Genomic DNA, 21,607 nt, shown 5'->3' on the forward strand with positions numbered 1-21,607 from the left:
GTTATCGTCTTGTCAGTGTTCAAAAACAGTTTGTTTTGGGAAATCCAGTTTTCGAGTCTCAAAGTCAGACTGAAGTATGTGTTCAAGGTCGGAGAGGCTATGGGTGTGTGCATATAGGATTGTGTCATCTGCATACATGTATATTGAAGCTTCCTTACAAGCTGTGGGAAGATCATTGATGAACACTGAGAAGAGTAGGGGCCCCAGAACAGAGCCTTGCGGGACACCACAAGTGATATCCTGGGGGTTGGAATTAGAGCCTGAGATGGACACAAGTTGGGATCTACCTGATAGGTAGGACTGAAACCAGTTTAAAGCATGCTTCCCTATTCCAGAGCTCTGGAGTTTAAGCAGGATAGCACGATCAACAGTATCAAAAGCCTTTGCAAAATCTAGGAATATTGCACCAGTGAGTTGTTCCCGTTCCATTCCACACTGGATTTCATTGCAAACGTTTAGCAGGGTAGTTACGGTGGAGTGTTTGGGGCAAAAGCCAGATTGGAATTGGCTAGGGAAATTTGTCTTGGTATAGAATTCGCTAAATTGGGAGTGGACACATTTTTTCATGACTTTGGATTGAGTATTGGGAGAAGTGAGATTGGCCTGTAGTTTGAGACAGTGTTTTTGTCCCCACTTTTGAAGATTGGGACAACTCTGGCAGTTTTCCAGGTCTTAGGGATATGGCCTGCAGACAGGATAGAGTTGGCTATGGAAGCAATTGGTTTGGCAATGGCTGAGGCACCAAGTCTTAGGAACCTAGATTGTAGTAAGTCAGGTCCGCATTGGCTGCTTAGTTTTAATTTGAGGAGCGCTTGTGTAATCTCTTTGGATACTGGGCCAAATTTAAAATTGTGGGCAGTGTTGGGAGATTTTGGGGCTATATGGGTACTCCCATGATGAGATTCAGGTTTGGGTTGCGTTTCGCTAATAAGTTAGTAGCACACCCCACAAAGTAATCATAGAATGCATTTGCAATATCAGTGGTATTTGTCAGAGTAATATTCCCCTTAGTGATATTACTTGGTTGTTGATGGTTAGACGGCTGGAATATATTGTTGATAACCTTCCAGAAGTTAGCTGGGTTTGATGTATTCTGGAGGAGATTGTCAGAGTAATATTGTGCTTTTCCATGCCTTGTTTGCCTTGTGCACATGTTCCGCAGGCATCTGTAGTGATTAAGATCCTTGGTAGTGCCAGTTACTTTGTAGCTTTTCCACAAGGCATCCCTGAACTGGTAGAGTGCTACAAGGTCAGTTGTGACCCATGGAAGGTGGGCCCCCCGTACCCTTATTCTGCGTAGTGGAGCATGGGTATCACAGAGTTTTAAGAACTCGGATTGGAAATAGTCGAGCGCAGAATCAGGGTCGGGAATTAAATCGATTCTGTGCCAAGGGCAGTTGGTAAGGTCAGCAAGAAACTGTTGTGGGTTAAAGTTTCTAAATGTTCTCGTGAGGAGAACTGTAGGGCTTGATTGGGGCTGTTTAATTTTCCTTACACAGTACACTATTGTAAGGTCACTGAAAATATCAGGAAGGATGCCAGAGGATTGGATTCTTCTGGGATTTGAGGAGAGAATCCAGTCTAGCAAGGAATGGTTGTGCGATTTCAGATTTGTCCGTGTGGGTTGGGAAATGAGTTGCGATAGGTTAAGCGACTTGATTTGTATCTGGATTTTGTGGTTTTTAGGGTCAAGCCAATTGAAGTTGAAATCCCCAAGAACTAGCAGCTCACTCTTCTCATTCAGAGAGGAAATGGAGCCAAGAAACTGGGTGATATCAGTCAGGGATTGTAGAGGGGCTTTAGGGGGGCGGTAGATGCCAGCAAGCAAGATGGGTTTAGAAAAGGGGAGGCAGATTCTGCCAACTAGAATTTCAAAAGAGGGTGGGCTTGGGGGGCAATTTAACAGTGTAAATTGTAAGGTGTCTGCGATATATAATAACACCCCTCCTCCTCTCTTCTTTCCTAGATATGGAGTATCCCTGAATGGCAATATTTGCATCGGGAGTTTTAGGGGTTAGCCATGTTTCTGTGAGAACGATGGCTTTGGGTTTATGCATAAGGCACCATGCTCTTCGTTCATCCAGTTTGGGCAGCAGGCTCCGGATATTTATATGGGCGATAGATAGCCCTTTTTGGAATTTGAAGGGGGTATTCTCAGAGGTATGGGACAGAGTTGAAAAGGGAGGGCCTGGGTTAGGTTCAATATCACCTGCTAAAGAGAGTAATAGTATGAGTAGAAATTTGAGTAGTTGTTTGCAAGTTGGAAATTTGTAGTGTTTACCATTAGAGTGAGCGTGGTTGGTGTGCTGGTTTTCAGAGTTCTCCACCAACATTCAGTAGATAGTGCAAGGCTTTTGAGTAATCCAGGGTGTATGCTGATGTTGGGTGTGGGCCAGGAGGGAGGAGTTTGTAGTGGATAAAGGGAGTAACATTTCAATGAGGCCACGAGAAAGAACAAAGTTGACGTATATACCAGGTTCATTATGCCAGAGGTAGGTAATGCTGCATGGAGTTGTTGTGAGCCAAGTGTGCGTGCAAACTAAACAGCAGGGGTTGGCCTTTTCCTTGTCAAATATTTTTTTTTATTGCAGTGCTAGGGTCTATTCAGGGTTTGCAGTGGGCTGAGTGAGTATGGGAGGTAGTTGTGTGCAGTCAGTGTTGAGAGAGGCTGTAGTGAAGTAAGTTGTAAAGGGGTGGGGGGGTTAAAGTGTGCAGGCTAACAAGCATTGGATCATAGTGTGGTCATATAAGATCACCGTTTGTTGTCTTGTGTACAAGAGTTTGCAGTAGATCCAGTCCCCAGTCACCTATAGTCAAACTATAGTCTAACTATATATTATCACTTTAAATGCATCACTCTTAAAAAGCCAATGCAATCCCTGCCAATGCAGGGGGGTTGTTGGTTTTATACCTCTAAAGCAGTCACATGACCCTCCCCCCTCCCCAATAAATCAGCTTTTCCAGTTGGTCAATTAGTAGCACACAGTTAAGAGAGAAAAAAACACACCTTTTGATATTCTAACATACCAAAAGATCAATAATACAAGCCGGGTAGGTAATTCTTTTTAATCAGGACTTGCAGATCAGGGATATACCTGTGAAGAGAATCAATTAGATCCATGTCATATTAGCTGAGGTTATTGGTCTTGCATGAAGAAAAGTAAAGATATAAACTATTGTCTAACTATATATTATCACTTAATATGATCACTTTAAATGCATCACTCTTAAAATGCCAATGCAATCCCAAGATGGGACAAGTGCAGTCAGATTTTAGTGAAAGACCATACTTTAAAATTGGCAATAGCACGCAATTCTGACTTACATATACAAATCCGAGGTGCAATGTGGTGTAGAAGGCGTAATCAACGTTGTCCGATATCCGAGTGCAAAAGTGCCTGGGAGTCTGTTCTCATCTAGGTCCCCCGTTCAGTCGCCGGTAAACAGATTACCCCTCGCATCCGCGTATACGCAGCTCCTGTTCAGCTTCTGCTGGGGTTGCTTCTTCCTTGACGTCCGTCTGACATCACGTTTTATCGGAGCACTGCCACCAATACGCGTTTCGCTAGTTACAACTTCGTCAGGGGACCAAGCTTCAGTGGCACTAGACTTCCTGCACTTCCTGTCGTGATCGCTCCAGGAACAATCACATGACTATGACTGGCGCCCGGCAGCAAAAGTAGAAGGGACTCCAACTCAGTTTACATCGGACTGCCTGCTCCATCAGAGCGGTCAGCCCGATCACGCCCTAAAAAAACAAGTATCTGCGGTATACCTGGCACGTTGTTAGGGCACTGTAAAGGCTAACTTACAAGACAAACTTTTTGTGAAGATAACGCAAGCATCAGGCGTCTGTGATGAACAGAAGCTTGGCCGAAAGAATGAAGGAAAGCGATTTCTCCATTCGTTTACTACAAGGAGTGTCGCAGATTTATGTTGCGGCTGTAATATGGTTATTTTCCATCTTTGACTCTCCACGTTCACATTGGACAAAATGATGTTGAGATGTTTTAGTAGATTTAAAGGACATGTTTGATGCCTGGTTGGTGAAGAGAAAAAAAAAAACCCAACAACAAAAAACCCTCACACCTCACTAACTCTCTCCCACTACTCTCTCCTTGTCTCGCCTCCATCACTTTCCTGCCACCCTCTCTAGCGTCCGCTGTGCTATACACACTGCTTAGCGATGGGAGAGAGGGAGGAGGCGAGATCCGACTGATGCAGCCTGAAACTGGCGCTGGTCTTGCAGGTCAACGTCATTACCCTATTCAATATTCTGGGAAAAGCGGTCTTCTCCTTGCACTGGAAGATTTAAGCTTCGTTCATTCAAATGGGGTTCAAATATTCCAGAGCCAGGGGAAAAACTTCTTCACAACATATTGAATAAGGGATAGTGTTTCTTGACCAGGGTTCAGGGTCACCCACGGGTAACCAAGCCTAAAATATCCTGATTATTACAACAAATTATGAAGTGATCTTGGTGTATTGTTTGTGAAATATTTTGCCTTAAAGCAGCAATACTACATCCACCCCTCCCTTTTTTTGTTTTGTTTCTATATGTAAAGCATGTGACAATGTATAAAATTCTACATTCTTACCTAAGATGACAATTGTTTGGTGCTCCTGTTAAACAATGTGTCGAAATACTGATTTTGTGCCTAACACAATGGCTGCCTTTCAGTTTCAATCAATCCGTCTGTAAGTGTAACAGCAGCTACATGGTATCCTTATAATACTAAGATAACATTATCTATTGTTGCAGTTTGCAGCTCAAACTGCTGGGAACATTGTCAACAAATTATGAAAAGGAAAGTGTTGCAAAGATCTTGCACTGCATGGAATGTGGGCTAAAAGCCTGCTATAGAAATCGAAGGATACTTTAAAACGTGAGGATTATGGAATACTACAGAGCTGATTTATTTTAAAAACCCATACAAGGTTTCACACGTTTTGCTGCTTTAGTAGGAGCACTGGCGTTCCTAATTAAACTGCAATAGTGTCAAGTGGGACACTGATGCACGTAATCTGCCATTGACCTCAATGGGTTAGTGCCCCAGTCGGCACTATCACTGTTTAACGAATAGCCCCCATCGCATTTTATATATGCCATTACTCCCCTGTAAGATGTAGCATTAATACTGATAAAGCAATTCCTTTTCATTCCTAACTAGTATTCATGTAGGAATTCATCTGTTCAGAAGCTGGTTGGGTGTCTCAGAAATGGCAAATTAATAGGGGATCTGTGGGAACAGAAAGGTTTTGCAAAATAATGTCCCTGCTAACGTAGATATATTTTTTCCAGCTCCATGTAACTTGTGGATGGCTCCGTATTGTGCTTGTATCAAGCTTAGCATTAGTTTACCAGTCGCTCTAATTCGTGATACATTTATTGCAATTAATCAAACTACATTCAGATCCATTTCCCATCTTCCCCAGAGCACTTAACCGTACTCATGTAGAGGGGAATTCCATGAAGAATTTGCCTATTGCAATATGCCATATTTGCTATTAATATTTCTATTTAGGGCATTTCCATTTGTTGCCAACACCAGTTCTCAAGGGCCACCAGGACAGGTGGCTCAATGAGTGGCTCAGTTGGATTTTCATCTATATAGAACTCTGTTGGTCCCATAAATGGCATCACAGCCTGCAGCCAATCTAGATCTCTCCAGGACCAATGAGGCAAATAGAACTTTGAGCTACCAGGAGCCTGAAAATAAATGCGTGTGTGTATACATACACACACACACACACACACACACACACGTGCGATAGTGGAGAGAGGCAGCGGCCGGGAGTGTGTGAGAGAGGCGGCGGCCGGGAGTGGAGAGAGAGACAGCGGACGAGAGTGCGGGTGAGAGGCGGCAGGTGGGTGGTTTGCTCCCTGCTGTCAGGTTGCAGGTGGTGTCCGTGGTGCACTGTGAGTAGCCAGTGGATAAGAGGCGCACGCGGTGCGAGTTATGGAGTGTGTAGCCCAGGGAGTGAAGGGTGGTGTGACTGACCTGCATAGGCGTGGCCGTGAGGTCAGACTGTGCCGAGGGGGAAGGTAGCGGCCAGAGGTAACGGACCGCGCGATGAGGGAGAGCAGGCGGGTGATGGGGGAGGGGGTCATTGATGAGGGGGAGCCGGCGGGTGAGCTGGGGGGGGGTGTTGACGCGGTACTGGAGGGCCGGACAGTGTGAGTAGTGTGCAGGGGTGAGGGTAGGTGTGGTCAGTGGGGTAGGTGTGGTCAGAGAACCACACAGGCCAATGAGAGGCGTGTGCGGTGGCGGGCCACGGAGCAATCAGATTGGCCAGAGGCTGAGTGACAGACCGACGGACCAATCTGATTGCCCATAAGAACAGCCAACATACAACGTTTTCAATTATATAGATATAGATGTGTGTGTGTGTGTGTGTATATGTATATGTATATAGAGAGAGATACATCAATCAATCAATGTAATGGTTTCCTACATATGCTTAAAGCATGAGCATTAGTCAGTTCTGTAGTATTAGAGAATAAAGTCTGCATTGTTTTTTGTTTGTAACGCCTAATGGTATTAAAAACAATATATATATAGATCATCCTTTGGTTGCTAGATCATCCTTTGGCTGCATTTAGATAGTCACATCCACTGCCTCTTTTGAAAGAGGCTCTGACACACACCTTCTTGAGCTCAGCTCTTTGGCAACAAAGTATCACAAACAGATCTATTGCTTTGTTCCAAACAGCAGACCGTATTACTCTGAAAGCTGTATCAATGTGTTACACTTAATTTACATGTTTAAGTTGAGGTGATTCTCTTTACTTTATTTAATCTAACTCCTATAAGTATTTATTTATTTTTAAATCTTAAAATGCTTGATTTTAGTGTTTAAAAAAAAAAAAAGTAATTAATCACCCACATGCAATCCTTTAGAGCCGCAGTCCCCACTTTTTAGGTACAATAACAAATACAGTATATCTATCTATATATTTATATCTCTGAACCAACCTTCAGGGGATCCCCTGATTCCCAAGGTATTTTTAGTTTTTCGTGCTGCTGGGAGATACGACTTTTTGTTGGTGCCCACGCTTTCATATTCGTTTTTTTTATACAACATCTCCCAATGACGACAATCCTTTATTGACCATCTGGTGGAGAGACTAACCCAGGTAATTATAAACTAATAGCCCCCCCCCCCCCATGTGCGTTGGGGACTGCTGCTTTAAAGGATCAGTCCCTCCTAGTACCAAAATGAACAAATGTTGCTATCCTGCTCACTAGGTAAAATGTCTTCTTTAGAAAAGGCTTGTGAGGGGCCGGCGGGGTTACTGAGTTTACCTGGGACTTTTGGGTGATTTTAGACCTTTTGTAAACTATTGCATGTACTATAACGTAATTGTTGGTCAGTGCTTGATCCCTTTTACTCCGGGGCGCTCAACTCCAGTCCTAAAGCTCCCCCCAACAGGCCAGGTTTTCAGGATATCCTTGCTTCAGCATAGGTGGCTCAGTTAGTCCCTGCTTCAGCACAGGTTGTTCAGTCCTCAACTGTGCCCCTGATTGAGCCGCCTGTGCTGAAGCTGGGATATCCTGAAAACCTGACCTGTTGGAGAGGGGGGTGGGGGGGGTGGGGGGCATGAGGACTGCAGTTCAGCACCACTGCCTTTACTCATTTGTTCTGCTAATAAGGATAGAAGCATCACTTGTTTGAAGAGATAATGTGGAAGAACTGTAATTACCAAATAATATTCAAATTAAACAAAGAATATAGTACTCAGTTTTACACAAGCAAACAAGTGGAAATTTCCTATTAGGTGTGGATTTGAATCTTGGTAAGGGACCTGATTACATTGATAGGTTGCTTAAATAACCCTTTTTAAACCCGGTACTGCCACTAGTTCAGTTAGGCCTTAGAAGCCACAACAGTGTAGATTTTAACATATAAGGAAAAACAAAGATGGCAGTTTGGTTCACCCAATCAGAAGCTGCAATGTCATCGGTCGATGGTTTTTAATTGGCTGCCAGTGAGCCTGACCCTATCGGCCATGTTGTTTTTTCTGGACAATAATTCTTGTGAGGGTTTTTCATATTTAAAGATCTCGGGAACTTGAGTCCTCTGTAGAGAGAGTGGGGGAAAATATATGTGTATGTAGGGGAAAAACCTAGCAGCACGGATTGCTGCTTTAGATAAATCTCTTTAAAACAGGGCTGGCCAACGCCAGTCCTCAAGGGCCACCAGCAGGTCAGGTTTTTAAGATACCCCTGCTTCAGCACAGGTGGCTGTCGTTGACTGAGCCACTGATTGAGCCACCTTTGCTGAAGCAGGGATATCCTGAGAACCTGACCTGTTGGTGGCCTTTGAGAACTGGAGTTAGCCAGCCCTGTTTACAGAGCAGAAAATATCATCTTTTAAAAAATATTTTTATGATGTGTAATTAATTTACTGCTACTTGTCTTAGTGTTTTTTTTGTTTAGTCGTTATTCAATACACACACACCTAATGCCCAACGACTTTTGTGTCTTTGTTTTATAGATATTCTTTCTGTTTTATGCTTCCTTGCTTTAATCTGTTTATTTCATCACTATTCCCCAGCTGACTCCGCTGTGGAAAACAAGAGTGTTGTTTCCTTATAAGTAATGCACAGGGAATAGGGTTTTTTTTTTTTTTTAAACTAGTACAAGTGGAACGTTCTTAACCGAATAAAATCGATTTGATTTTGTGCGTTTTTGTTTTTTTTATTTTGTTTCAAATACATTTTGAACCCTTGGAAATTGTCCATTATTTTCACTTAACATGGGCATTTTAAGGGTGGTGTATCTTGTCAACTCCATCCCAATATATTACAATGCCTTGCATGGCCTATAATGCCCTAGAAAGGAAGAGATAGGGGCAGTAAAACGGAGGTTTGCAAACAAAGAAAATAAAAAATTAAATAACAGTGTACGCAATTTCTAACTAATAAATATACCGGCAGTAGTTGCATTGAGTGCGTCTTTAAAGATATATTGTTTGTGTGTTTCAGCATATTGTAGATGTAACTAATTCTTATTGCTAAGCAAGATAGATCCCATCTGCTCTGCCCCTTGGGAGGTATCCGGTGTGTGTGCTTGGGAACAGTCATTATGCCGAATAATATTTGTTCCCTTGTTGTGTTGCAGGTACCCACTGAAGATGTGGCGGCCTCGTTTGACATTTAAGAACTTGCAATATTACATCAGCAACTAATTTAATACGAGGTGGGATGTCATCTGTTTTTGATTTGTGGATCCGTGCCAGTGTGTGTGACTGAGGTAGGTAAATTTGTTTTAAGTTTAACTTTGTGTGAATTGATGGGGTAATGTTCAAATATATATATATTATATTTATATATATATATATATATATATATATATTATACATACACTGCACAAATAAGCTTTTGCTACTCTAATTACATTATCCCAGAGCATTAACTCACAGTAGATCAGCGGTGCGAAAACTGGGGGGGGGGGCGCAAGATTTTTTTGGGGTGGGGGGGGGGGGGGTCGCGGGCAGTTGCAGAGGTCCCGCTCTCTTCCCCAAGGTATTTAAATTAAATGCTGGGGGGACCGCACGAGACCTCTGATACCTCTGCTTACCGAGGTTCAGCCGGCTTCAGGATGCGTGACCATGGCAACATTTGATGCCGCGGGTCATGTGACGTCACGGTTGCCACAGTAATGTGACGTCACATGATGCCGTGGGTCACGTGACGTCATATGACGCCGCATGCGGTAAGGGAGGGGGCGCACCGACAGAGGAGAGCAGGCAGGGGGGGCGCAGCAAATAAAGTTTGCGCGCCCCTGCAGTAGATGATGAAACCGTAATTTGAGAACAAGTTTTGTAGACATGAATTCTCAAACATATTTAGTGGTAATTGTTAAGATTTACAATTAGGTCAAAACAGCTGTGAGTAGGTTACTGGATATGCACGTCTTTAACTCCGGCTGTGCTGACCAGCTGTGTAATGCCGCAGGCAGAAGCTTATAGGGGTCAATGTTAAAATGGACAAGAAGTTAAAGGTGGCACTGTGCTCATTTGCATGTAATTGCCCAGAATCCCTGGCTGCAGTGGAAGCACTGTATGCTAGGAGATAATGGGGAAGGGCAGGGTTGCAGACCTGTCTGAGACGTGCGAATGTGTCACAAGTGGTATTTTTATTTGCTGTTCACTGTATGGTGGAGGGTTTTGGCACTTTTTTTATTTATTTTTTAATATTTTTTTTTTTTTTTAATTCACCATAACTTTTATATAATGTGTGGAGAATATATGAACTATATATGAACTACTTGATCAGGCCAAATGGTTTATCCGTCCCAGTATCCTGCCACAGTGGCCAACACTGGAGGATTCTGGGAAGTTGTGTGTGTGTGTGTGTATGTGTGAAGACACCAGCCTCCATTTCTTACAGTTCCCTTGTCATTATCTCTATTATTTGAACCATTTACACGCATGGTCAAGCCCTGCACTTTTTTTATTTTTTAAATGTCTTCAGTATACTGTGTGTACTGCTTGCTCACTGATTTGTAAACGGTTTTCTTCCTAAACACGAGCCCAAAACTGGAATTAACACAGCAAACCCCGTCCCAAGGAACTCCACCTTTTTATAAAGCAGCAATTAATTTAATGTTCTTTTCTTTGTCGTTGTTAAAGAATTTTTTTTTTTTTATCCTATTATTTTTTTTTAAACAGTGTGGGTTCCTTTGGAGATTCTTGGGTCTCCTATTTCTGGTAGACCCAGTGATTGGCCAACATTTGCTCTTAGGCTCCTGGCATCCCTGGGAGGATAACATAGATACCAGTCTTAACATAAACATCTCTGACATATGACATTCTAGTCACCCATTGGCTGATGCAGTATTACTCTTTCGTTCATGCTAGGAACTGCATGGACAATAAGCAGTAGACCTGGGGTCCTCTTGGAGCTCAGATACAGTATGAGTTCAAGTGAAAACCACTTGAAGGACAGATCGAGTTACATATTCATATTTATTTGTATAGAGCACTCCCCATACACACACCGCTGTTTATACTGTCCGAGAATACGGACAATTTAAAGTAGACCGCAATCGAGAGCTTGTACTTTTAGCAATAGGAGCAGTGGACATGTGTGTGCCCCAGGAAAGGAAGGTAGCTCAGGGGTATGAATACCGCCTTTGAAGAAGTGCTCCTTGTGACCTTGGGCAAGTCACTGGTATCGCCCTGTTCCTCAGGCACCAAAATAGATTGTAAGCCCTTTGAGGCAGGGGCTCATTGTGCTGGCAAACATTCTATGTAAAGCGCTAGCTACATTAACGCGTGGGTAAAAAATGATGACCATTGCAATAAAGTTGACTTTTTATCTGTTAGGCTGAGGGACGGGCAGCTAACCGGATGGATATCGAGCTGAGACGGTGGTGATCGGAGGGAAGAACACAGGATTTATAATGCATCTTTCGTGAGACAACACAGTTGGAATCGGAGCCCAGAGTACTGAAGATGCGGCCATGGACAGGCTCATGGCGTTGGATAATGCTCATCCTCTTTGCCTGGGGGACCTTATTGTTTTACATCGGCGGACACTTGGTGCGGGATAATGATAACCCGGACCACTCCAGTAGAGAACTTTCCAAGATCCTCGCAAAACTTGAACGATTGAAACAGCAGAATGAAGACTTGAGGCGGATGGCCGAATCTCTCAGGTAAGGAGCTGTAAATAAGAGACGTGGGGGAATGTAATGCGGGGAGGGGTTTACTTGCACAAATGGTTAGATCCTAAAGCAGGGGTGAGGAACGTGTTGAAAATCTGCAGCTGTTTCAGAGGACAAAAAATGTGTTTGCAAATTCGTAAATGTCTTGAAATTTTAGCTAGTAAGGTTAATTTGCACAGTTTTTAATGAAGTTTTAAATAGAAATTAGCGGTGTGTGTATATATTTGTATGGATTATATTAAGCACACAATTACAGCTGCAGCGGCCGTTATTCTAAAACTTCACGGCGCCGATTTCGTATGCACTGCTGTACTCGCCGCAGCATGAACGCGGCCAATCGCCACAGGCACCCGCGCCTATCGCGATTGCTTTGTTTTTTCATGGATTCTGTTTCTTTGGCTGCAATTAAATGAATGAATTGCAATGTGTACAGTACTGTGCTACTGTCAGTTTAAGGTGTTTAAAAAAACAGAACTCTAAAATTAAATTTTCCGCACTCGCGTCTTAAGGCGGTACGGTTGGAAAACATCACGCGCCATGACAGGGGTATTCCGAGTGGTGCACCGGGCGAAGTTTTAGAATAACGGCCGCTGCAGCTGTAAATAGAAAATGTGTGGTATAGGCAGCACAGCCTTTTTCGAATCTAAAGTTATGATGCGTGTGGTGGGTGCAAAGGGAACAGTGGGGAGACCCCCAAGATCAATGTAAGATACAGTGAGTGTTCCCAGCACTCCAATAAAGAAATATGACACGTATGTCTAATAAAAGAAAAATCAGTGTGTATTGACAAAATTTTGGCAGTATCAGCGCAATAAGGTGCAACAGGCGATACAGGATAAATGAATATATAAGTATAATCTGATGAGAAGGGAGGTAGGGGAAAAGTGATCACACAGACAAGGTAAGGAAGTGCAAAAAACAGAAATACAAAACATGAGAAAAAATGCAGGGGTCAACGTTAACGCTTCGGGGTCCACCACCACTTCTAATGGCTCGTTTCCATAGTACCCCTATTGAGGGACTATGGAAGTGAGAGTGCTGGGAAGTACCAAACAGTAAGCAACACAGCAGAGCTGACAATGTCTAATATATTATGTAATAAAATCCTCCTGTGATGGAATAAGCCATATCAAAAAATGTACTGTAATCTTAGTAGTACATTATAGACAAGGCACAATATAATACTGTGCTAAGACAGAAGACATCACAGTCCCAGCAATTAGTGTGAAGCCAGCACAACATACAGAGCATCCTCCTGTAATGGAATAAGACAATCACATACACAGCAATTAGTATGAAGCTAACACAGCATACAGAACAACAGGTAAAATGCACAAAAATCGTATAGATTCAACATTTCAGTTGTCCATATCAGCACAGGTGATCGTTGCTATCAAGCTAGTGCACAACTAGAAAGAGAGAGCAAAGGATCACTGTATAAGTCTTCTGAAGAGACCTGGCTGTCTCTATACATGATTCCTGTGACCCATGTCACAGGGGGGGCCAAGCAGATCTGCAATCTCCAGAGCCTGCAGAACACAGGATTGTATACCACTTTTCTCTCCTGATTCAGTAACAGGGTGATTGCAGATCCGCTTGGTTCCCCATGTGACCTGTTGAAATGTTGAATGTAAGCGATTTTTGTGCATTTGACCTGTTGCTCTGTATGCTACGTTAGCTTCACACTAATTGCTGGGACTGTGATGTCTTCTGTCTTAGCACAGTATTATATTGTGCCTTGTCTATAATGTACTACTAAGATTACAGCACATTGTTTTATATGGCTTATTCCATCACAGGAGGATTTTATTAGATAATATATTAGACATTGTCGGCTCTGCTGTGTCGCTTACTGTTACGTGAGAGTGCTGGGAAGTACCATAGTCCCTCAATAGGGGGACGAGCCATTAGAAGGGGTTGTGGACCCCGAAGTGTTAACGTTGCCCCTGCATTTTTTCTCATGTCTTGTATTTCTGTTTTTTGCACTTCCTTACCTTGTCTGTGTGATCACTTTTCCCCTACCCCTCTTCTCCCCCCCTTCTCCCTTCTCATCAGATTATACTTATATATTAATTTATCCTGTATCGCCTGTTGCACCTTATTGCGCTGTTACTAACACAATTTTGTCACTACACACTGATTTTTCTTTTATTAGACATACGTGTCATATTTCTGTATTGGAGTGCTGGGAACACTCGCTGTATCTTACACACAATTATATACCTTTATATATGTATGTGTTTATTTATTTAAAAGTGGGAAAGCCAGTGGGAAGTTGGGTTGTATAGGGAGTTATTAGCAGCAGAAAGAAAGGGGACATTTGATCTCAGACGCGCTGTTAGAGAGGGTTGGGGTTACTTACAACGCATCAGATCTCAGACACGCTATTATAGAGAGTTGGGGTTCCTTACAATGCATCTGATCTCGGACACACTATTAGAGAGGGTTGGGGTTCCTTACAATGAATCTGATCTCAGACGCGCTATTAGAGGGGGTCGGGGTTCCTCAGAATGTCACAATATAATTATTGGGTTCCTTAACCCTTTTTTTGTTAAGAAACACTTTTCTAGATCATTCCTAATACCACACCCAGAGTACTATATTCAGTTGTGGAGACCAGATCTGCGGAAAGGACATAAGATATTGGGCAAATAAGGGCTATTAAAGTGACGAATGGTCTAGATCAGGGGTTCTCAACCTTTTTTGAGCATGGGCTTCCCTGTAGGATTTTGAAAATCTCGGGGCACCCCTGCTCAGACTGCACACATCCCATCTTGGCTCACACGCAACACACTTACCCTCCTCTCACACACAAATCCACCACACTCAACCCCGTCTTACACACTCTCATTTCGTACTCGCCCTAATTCTCAACCCACTCCACATTCACCCCCACTTAGTAACAAAGGAGGGAGAGGGAGTAGGGTGTGAGGCAGCGGTGTGCAAACACGGGCGGCGCGGGATATACAGAGGCCCAGCGGGCTTCCCGAAGGTACTTAAATTAAGTGCCGGGGAAGCGTTGAAGGCCTCTGTAAACCTAACTTACCATGGTTCAGCCGGCATCTGGAAATGCGTCGCCATGGCAACGCGGCATCAAATTACGCCGCGGGCTTATGTGACGTCACGTTGCTATGGCAACCTGACGTCATGATGCCCAGACGCCGGGAACCACGCTAGGGAGGGGGGCGCGCGAAGAGCTGGACAGCCGGCAGGGAGCGCAGGGGGAAAAGATTGCGCTCCCCTGGCGTAAGGTACCTATTTATTGGACTAACAAGTAGTTGATGGTTTACAAGCTTCAAACCTCTCAGGGTCCTTCATCGGGTAACCCACCCTGAGAGGTTGGAAAGCTTGTAACCTATCAACTACTTGTTGGTCCAATAAAAGGTATCATACCCCCCTACTCCCTCTCCCTCCTGTGTTACTACATGGAAGAAAGGACCAACGTGGCCCCCCACCCTTCATAGCCACCCCCCTCTCTCATCACAGATCACGATCACCCTTTTTCTCAAACAGCCCTCCTCACATAGCACGCCCATCTCCTCTCTCCATCACACTCGCCACAATCACGGCGGCGGGGAGGCTGCGATCCTCTCTCCTCTGTGCCGGGCTGAGGCAGGAGAAGAGAATCGCAAGCTGTCAGCCCCCAGACGGCGTGGGAGTGTGGGTTGAGTGTTTTTCCCAGCAGACTGCGGCACCCTGGTTGAGAAACACTGGTCTGGATCGGAACACTTATCAGGAAAGAATAAAGGACCTAAATATATAACGTATGGAAGAGAGGGATCTGATGGAAACTTTCACCTGTAATAAAGGGTTTCAGCAAGCTGCAGGGGGGAAGTATATTTCATAGTAAGAGAAGTTTTAGAACAAGAGGTCACACTCTGAAGCTGGAGGGTGGGAGGCTCGGGAAATGAAAGGATTTATGTAAAGCCGCGTCCCAACAGAGGTGTTAGAGGATAATATAGGAAGGGGGTTCAGAAATGCTATCCTAACTATATCATATAATCAAGGATCACATCAATTCTGTGGTTTTACAACGGACAGGAAAAGAGCAGACTAGTTGTACATATTAACACAGTCACACACTCGCGCACACACTACAGATACACATACACACTGATACACAGAGATTTATCCGATGCACATAGTAACACACTGACACACACACACATACACACACATACACACACATAAATACATTCAGACACACACGCTAACACTGCTGCACATAGACACAAACACTACACAGTCACACACTGATACACATACAAATATACTGATGCACATATTAACACACGCGCGCGCACACACACACTACAGATACACATACACGCACACACTACAGATACACATACACACTGATGCACACAGTGTGTTAATATGTGCATCAAATAAATCTGTGTGCATAAGTGTGTGTGTTTGTGTATCTGTAGTGTATGTATGTGTGTGCGCGTGTGTGTCTTAATATGTGCATCAGTATATCTGTGTGTGTGACTGTGTAGTGTGTGGGTCTGTATGTGCAGCTGTGTTAGTGGATGTGTGGGTGTCAGTGTGTTAATATGTGCATCAAATAAATCTGACACCCACACACCCACTAACACTGCTGCACATACAGATACACACACACTACAGTCACACACTGATACAGATATACTGATGCACATATTAACACACACACACACACACACACACACACACTGATGCACACAGATTTATTCGATGCACATATTAACACACACACACACACACACACACACTAACATTGCTGCACACAGACACACTACACATACATTTAGACACTGATAGAATGCGCAGACACGGACGCACGCAGAAGGATAGTGTATACAGATATACACTCCATGTGCACAGAGCCACACATGCTGTTAGTATACTGCAGATCTTGTATGCTTGGGCGCTCTTGCCCCTTTGCTAACCCCCTGTGGGTAGGAATGTGTGGCTTTTGTGCACAATGCTCCTACACTTTGTATGCTCTCAATGCACCACTTGTGTTTTTTTACAGACTCTTCTCTGCTAAAGGGCAGTCCCACTTAGCAATGCATTTTAGGGGTAGCAATCACGCAGAATCTCCCAGCCATATAAAACGTCTGTTTGCACAACCAGAGCCCCCCTCCTTCCCCCTTATCTTGAATAGCTCTGATAAGGGCAATGTGGGGCAAAGAAAGCAGTCCATTGACAAACACTCCCCTAGTCTGGCCCTAGGAAAGGCATTTGTAATGAATTTCCAAAGCAAACACACGTGTAAATATTTGCTTTGCTCACAGATTGCTATACGGAAGCTGTGATCTGGCATGGGCAAGTTACATTGAAGGTCTGAGTTATCACACTGGCGTGAATGGGTTAAGCTTTGTCAACGCTCTGGTCCGTGAAGTTCTATTAGCCCCAGCGGCCATATTGTTTCCCCACTTTACCCAGTGGACAGGGGGCTCTCTGGGCGTCACAAGTCTGAGACTCACAAGTTAGATTTGTCTTGGGGGGCTACAGTTACATGTGAATGAATCTCGCATTTTCTCCCCACACTCCCCTGATGGAGCCCATGACCGCATCTGAGGAACCTATTACAAGGCTTCATTTGGTAAATGTTAAAGGTCAGGGGCGGCCAACTCCAGTCCTCAAGGGCCACCAACAGGTCAGGTTTCCAGGATATCCCTGCTTCAGCACAGCTGGCCCAGTCTTTGACTGAGCTACTGATTGAGCCACCTGTGCTGAAGCAGGGATATCCTGAAAACCTGACCTGTTGGTGGCCCCTGGGGACTGGAGTTTGAAACTCCCGGTATAAGTTTTCCCTTTTATTTCTTTAAACGGTCTTGTATTATTTGACGTAATGTAACTTTAGAACTCGTTTTGTAGCCGCACTGTAACTCTTATCGTTATATTAAAACTAACATTCAAAAGGTCTGTCTGACCTCTAAGTCCACGTGCATGCTGGGTGGTGTGCGCACGTGGTCGCTCTACGCTTGGACGCGGCCTAGCTGAACCGGTTTTACCTTCAAAGTAACAGTTCTCATTTTCGGACTCGTTTTTTTGCCACCTTATGTTAAGTTTGGGACACAGAGGAGGGAAGGGACTGCTGAGATTTAGGCCCTCAGGTTCCGTATAGTTAATCTTGGTGGTGGAAGCATATTTGGGATGCAGCATAGGGATTTTTGGGGTGTGAGTGTGTATGTGACAGAAGCCAATTAGATTGTTACATTGTTTACAAAAGGTTTTTTTATGGTTGGCTAAATGGGATTGCATCTTTTAAAAAAGTTTTATTTGACAACTTCTCCATGTAATTAGGCTTCCGAGAAAGGTGCAATTACCCTGCAATTAAGAGTTTTACTTCATTGCCTCCTGATTGAAAGCGATTACCTTTCAGCTTCTGGTTTTACCTAGCTAGAATCTTATACTGTCATTATTGCCCTTCTCTTTTATCTCTTTGGCCGGTGATAACAGCATAGTTAACATCTACAAAACAACACAGATATGTGGATCAACAATGTGCCTGTATCTACAACAAAGAGCTTGGATGAAGAATGTAAAAACTCACACATTTGGCTCCCATGTAAAGTAAAAAAATATATATATATGGCCCTTCTTTAAAGCAGCAGACCAAGCTGCTGTTTATTTTTATTTTTTCCCCTTTAATATGTGCATCAATACAATCCACACAATGATAAGTAATTATCTAAGTTGCTGATCGATCCGTTCTCCTGTGATCGATCGGCGAAGATTCGGCTCGGGGGTTCACTAAATGGCTGTCAGTGCAGCAGAACAGGATCAAAGATGCAAAGCTCTGTGGGGAAGATCATGTGACCAGGCAGTCACTAGATACAACTGGTGCACTGCTGGGGAGAGGGCAGGGCTCAAAAACGTGTGTGCCAAAGCCTGTTTCAGAAGAGGAAGGGGATGTGACTTTGTAAATGGTTGCTAAAGAAACAAAAAAATGCCTGTTACATTATAATACATTAAAAATGTAATTTCAGAGTTGTTTAAAAAAAAATGGCTACAACTATTTTCGCATAGTTCAGAACTGATGTATTAAAAAAACCAAACATAGGATACTGCTTGGCCTGCAGCTTTAACCCGTTTACCCTTTCAGTGTCAGAGGGGCATGGCTATCCCCTCTTGCACTCAAAGGATTAAACATTCCCTATGCAACGGGTGGCCAACTCCAGTTCTCAAGGGCCACAAACAGGTCAGGTTTTCAGGATATCCCTGCTTCAGCACAGGTGGCCCAGTCAACGATTAAGCTACCCGTGCTGAGGCAGGGATATCCTTAATACCGGACCTGTTGGTGGCCCTTCAGAACTGAACTTGGCAACCTGTGGCCAATGCCATTAGTACACTGTGGTCCTGGCAGGGACAGCCCCCTAAATCATGTATTTTCTGCTTTGCCTTCTCTCTGGTGTTCGTTACAGACTTGCGCGGGTCTCTCTCACGGTTTCATGCGCTGTATCTCCCTCCTGTGTTCCCGTGATAATTGCTAGTCTGGCTGGGAAGCTCTCTGTATGTACGCAGCGTAGAGTCCTGAGGCTGCATACACTCCTGACTTACTTATTTTATTCCAGCGTGTCCTTGTTGATGAGAATTCTTCTGCTCCTGTCTGTATCTGTCACAGCATCTTACCTCTGGCTGTAATTTTCTCCCCTGTGTTATTTGTGCTTTTTTTGTCCGTTGCTTTGGTGGTGTGAAATGCAGTTATTGTTTTAAATACGTACTGCTCCCCTGTTCGCAGATTCAATGTAGGTTTTGATACCTTTTAGCCGCCACCATTAAGAGTTCTTCGTAGAGCTTTCAGATGGTTATATAGATGTATCAGACAACATGAATTATGGAGAGATGTAGGCTGTGTATTACCCACAGAGACAGGAAAATGAAGGAGTTGGTTCGAAAGCCAATGGATGTCTGACATCGTTGGGGAAAGAATTTTAAATGGCGGTGGGCTGGACATCTCGCAAGAAGAAATGACCATCGTTGGACAAAGATGGTACTTGATTGGATTCCAAGGGAAGTTGAAAGACAGAGATGACGACCAAAAGTAAGGATGAAATGAGAAAATGTGTTGGGAGTAACGTGGAGAAGAGGCTGCAACCGCAATACCTGGAAGATCATTGGTGAGGCTTCATCCAGCAGTGGGGAGACAAGGGCTGAAGATTTCTTATCTTAAAATTTCCGCAGGAATAGTTGACGCTTCCCAACTTGTACCTGATCTCTTCTTAAAAGAATTTTGTGCTTGGGGTTTTCTGATCAATAACACTGCCAAGCTTCAACAAATAGAGACATGTGTGATGGCTCTTTCATCTAAAGAAAGTTCAACTGTGTCTTGTTACCATCGCTTCTTTTGGATGGGAAATCAATACAACATTCTTCTTTTATATTTATAATATTGACACCCCTACAGGGCTTGGCTGACATTATTCTCCTTAGGAGACATACTGTGGCGTCTATGGAGTATGGTTCATGTTGGGACAAACTAAATAAAAAAAAATCTAAAATCAAGATACAAATAGAACCAGATCTTTCAACGGCAGCTAGAATTAGAAATGTGTATATATTGTTCAATCCACAAACACCAGTGATCCATATTTTGACACACAGGTGCATTTAAAATATAGATATGTCTTACTGTTGATTCCTATTTGAAACTGATCTGCTTGAAAAAATATCGTCTTGACAACACAGTATGCATATATATATACAGGCATACCCCGCATTAACGTACGCAATGGGACCGGAACATGTATGTAAAGCGAAAATGTACTTAAAGTGAAGTACTACCTTTTTCCCACTTATCGATGCATGTACTGTACTGCAATCGTCATATACGTGCATAACTGATGTAAATAACACATTTGTAACAGGCTCTATAGTCTCCCCGCATGCGCACAGCTTCGGTACAGGTAGGGAGCCGATATTGCTGTTCAGGACATGCTGACAGGCGCATGCGTGAACTGCCGTTTGCCTATTGGGCGACATGTACTTACTCGCGAGTGTACTTAAAGTGAGTGTCCTTAAAGGGGGGTATGCCTGTATAAAGACATTAATAGTTGTATGAGATATATACATGTATGTATGTATACATACATACGCACGTTCGCAGTGAGAAATCGGTAGATAAATAAACATACTTGGAAACCATCAGGAAAATGTACATCTACCTAGTATGTTAATCTACAGGTATCTATCCTACTGATTATGTGTAGGTGTATGTGTATATATAAAGAAAAAAAGAGGAGAGAGCGCACGCCCATAGCGTATAAAAGTTTTAATGAAGGGGGGAGGGGGAGAGAGGGGGGTAAAAAACGCACTTACAAAAAATGCATTAAAATCAAGCATATGTGATATACATAATCACCACCATCCGGTTTAGCTGAGACTCTTGGGGCACTCCTAAGCTCCGTTGATAAGGGGCAACGTCACTGCAGGTTCCAGGGCTGGTAGCACCATCCGGTCAAACTGCAGGCTTCAGGGGCCTCCGTTGGTAATGGAACACCGTCCCAGCAGATTCACAAAGCAGGTAAGCAATGAAAATGTCCAAGAAAGAGGTCCCGTGTAATGCTGCCTCTAGCACTCGTGCCTGGATCAATACGCTCCAGCGCTTGGTGTGGACTCCAATGTCTCTTCGTCTGACGTCACGACGCTCCCTGACGCGTTTCGTCAGTCACGGCTAACTTTCTCAAAAGTCATCCCTTTGAGAAAGTTAGCCGTGACTGACGAAACGCGTCAGGGAGCGTCGTGACGTCAGACGCAGAGACATTGGAGTCCACACCAAGCGCTGGAGCGTATTGATCCAGGCACGAGTGCTAGAGGCAGCATTACACGGGACCTCTTTCTTGGACATTTTCATTGCTTACCTGCTTTGTGAATCTGCTGGGACGGTGTTCCATTACCAACGGAGGCCCCTGAAGCCTGCAGTTTGACCGGATGGTGCTACC

The 21,607-nt window shown here is 43.8% G+C and overlaps 1 protein-coding gene across 9 annotated transcripts in view; it reads left to right on the top strand.

Annotated features, from left to right (window-relative positions):
- The window catches only part of FUT8 (fucosyltransferase 8), a 133,259-nt gene that overhangs the window by 42,442 nt on the left and 69,210 nt on the right, over positions 1–21,607 (top strand). For 6 of the 9 annotated variants that reach the window (XM_075613534.1, XM_075613528.1, XM_075613535.1 and 3 more), the window contains exons 2-3: positions 9,126–9,257; positions 11,335–11,666. In XM_075613534.1, coding sequence (XP_075469649.1) covers positions 11,464–11,666 — 203 coding nt within the window. In that variant the 5' untranslated portion in view covers positions 9,126–9,257; positions 11,335–11,463. Of the gene's footprint in view, positions 1–9,125; positions 9,258–11,334; positions 11,667–21,607 lie in introns of those variants that run through there. The other 3 variants (XM_075613532.1, XM_075613533.1, XM_075613536.1) reach the window with 2 other exon arrangements.

This window comes from Ascaphus truei, chromosome 9 (genome assembly GCF_040206685.1).
Source record: "Ascaphus truei isolate aAscTru1 chromosome 9, aAscTru1.hap1, whole genome shotgun sequence".
In the NCBI taxonomy this organism is placed as follows: domain Eukaryota; kingdom Metazoa; phylum Chordata; class Amphibia; order Anura; family Ascaphidae; genus Ascaphus; species Ascaphus truei.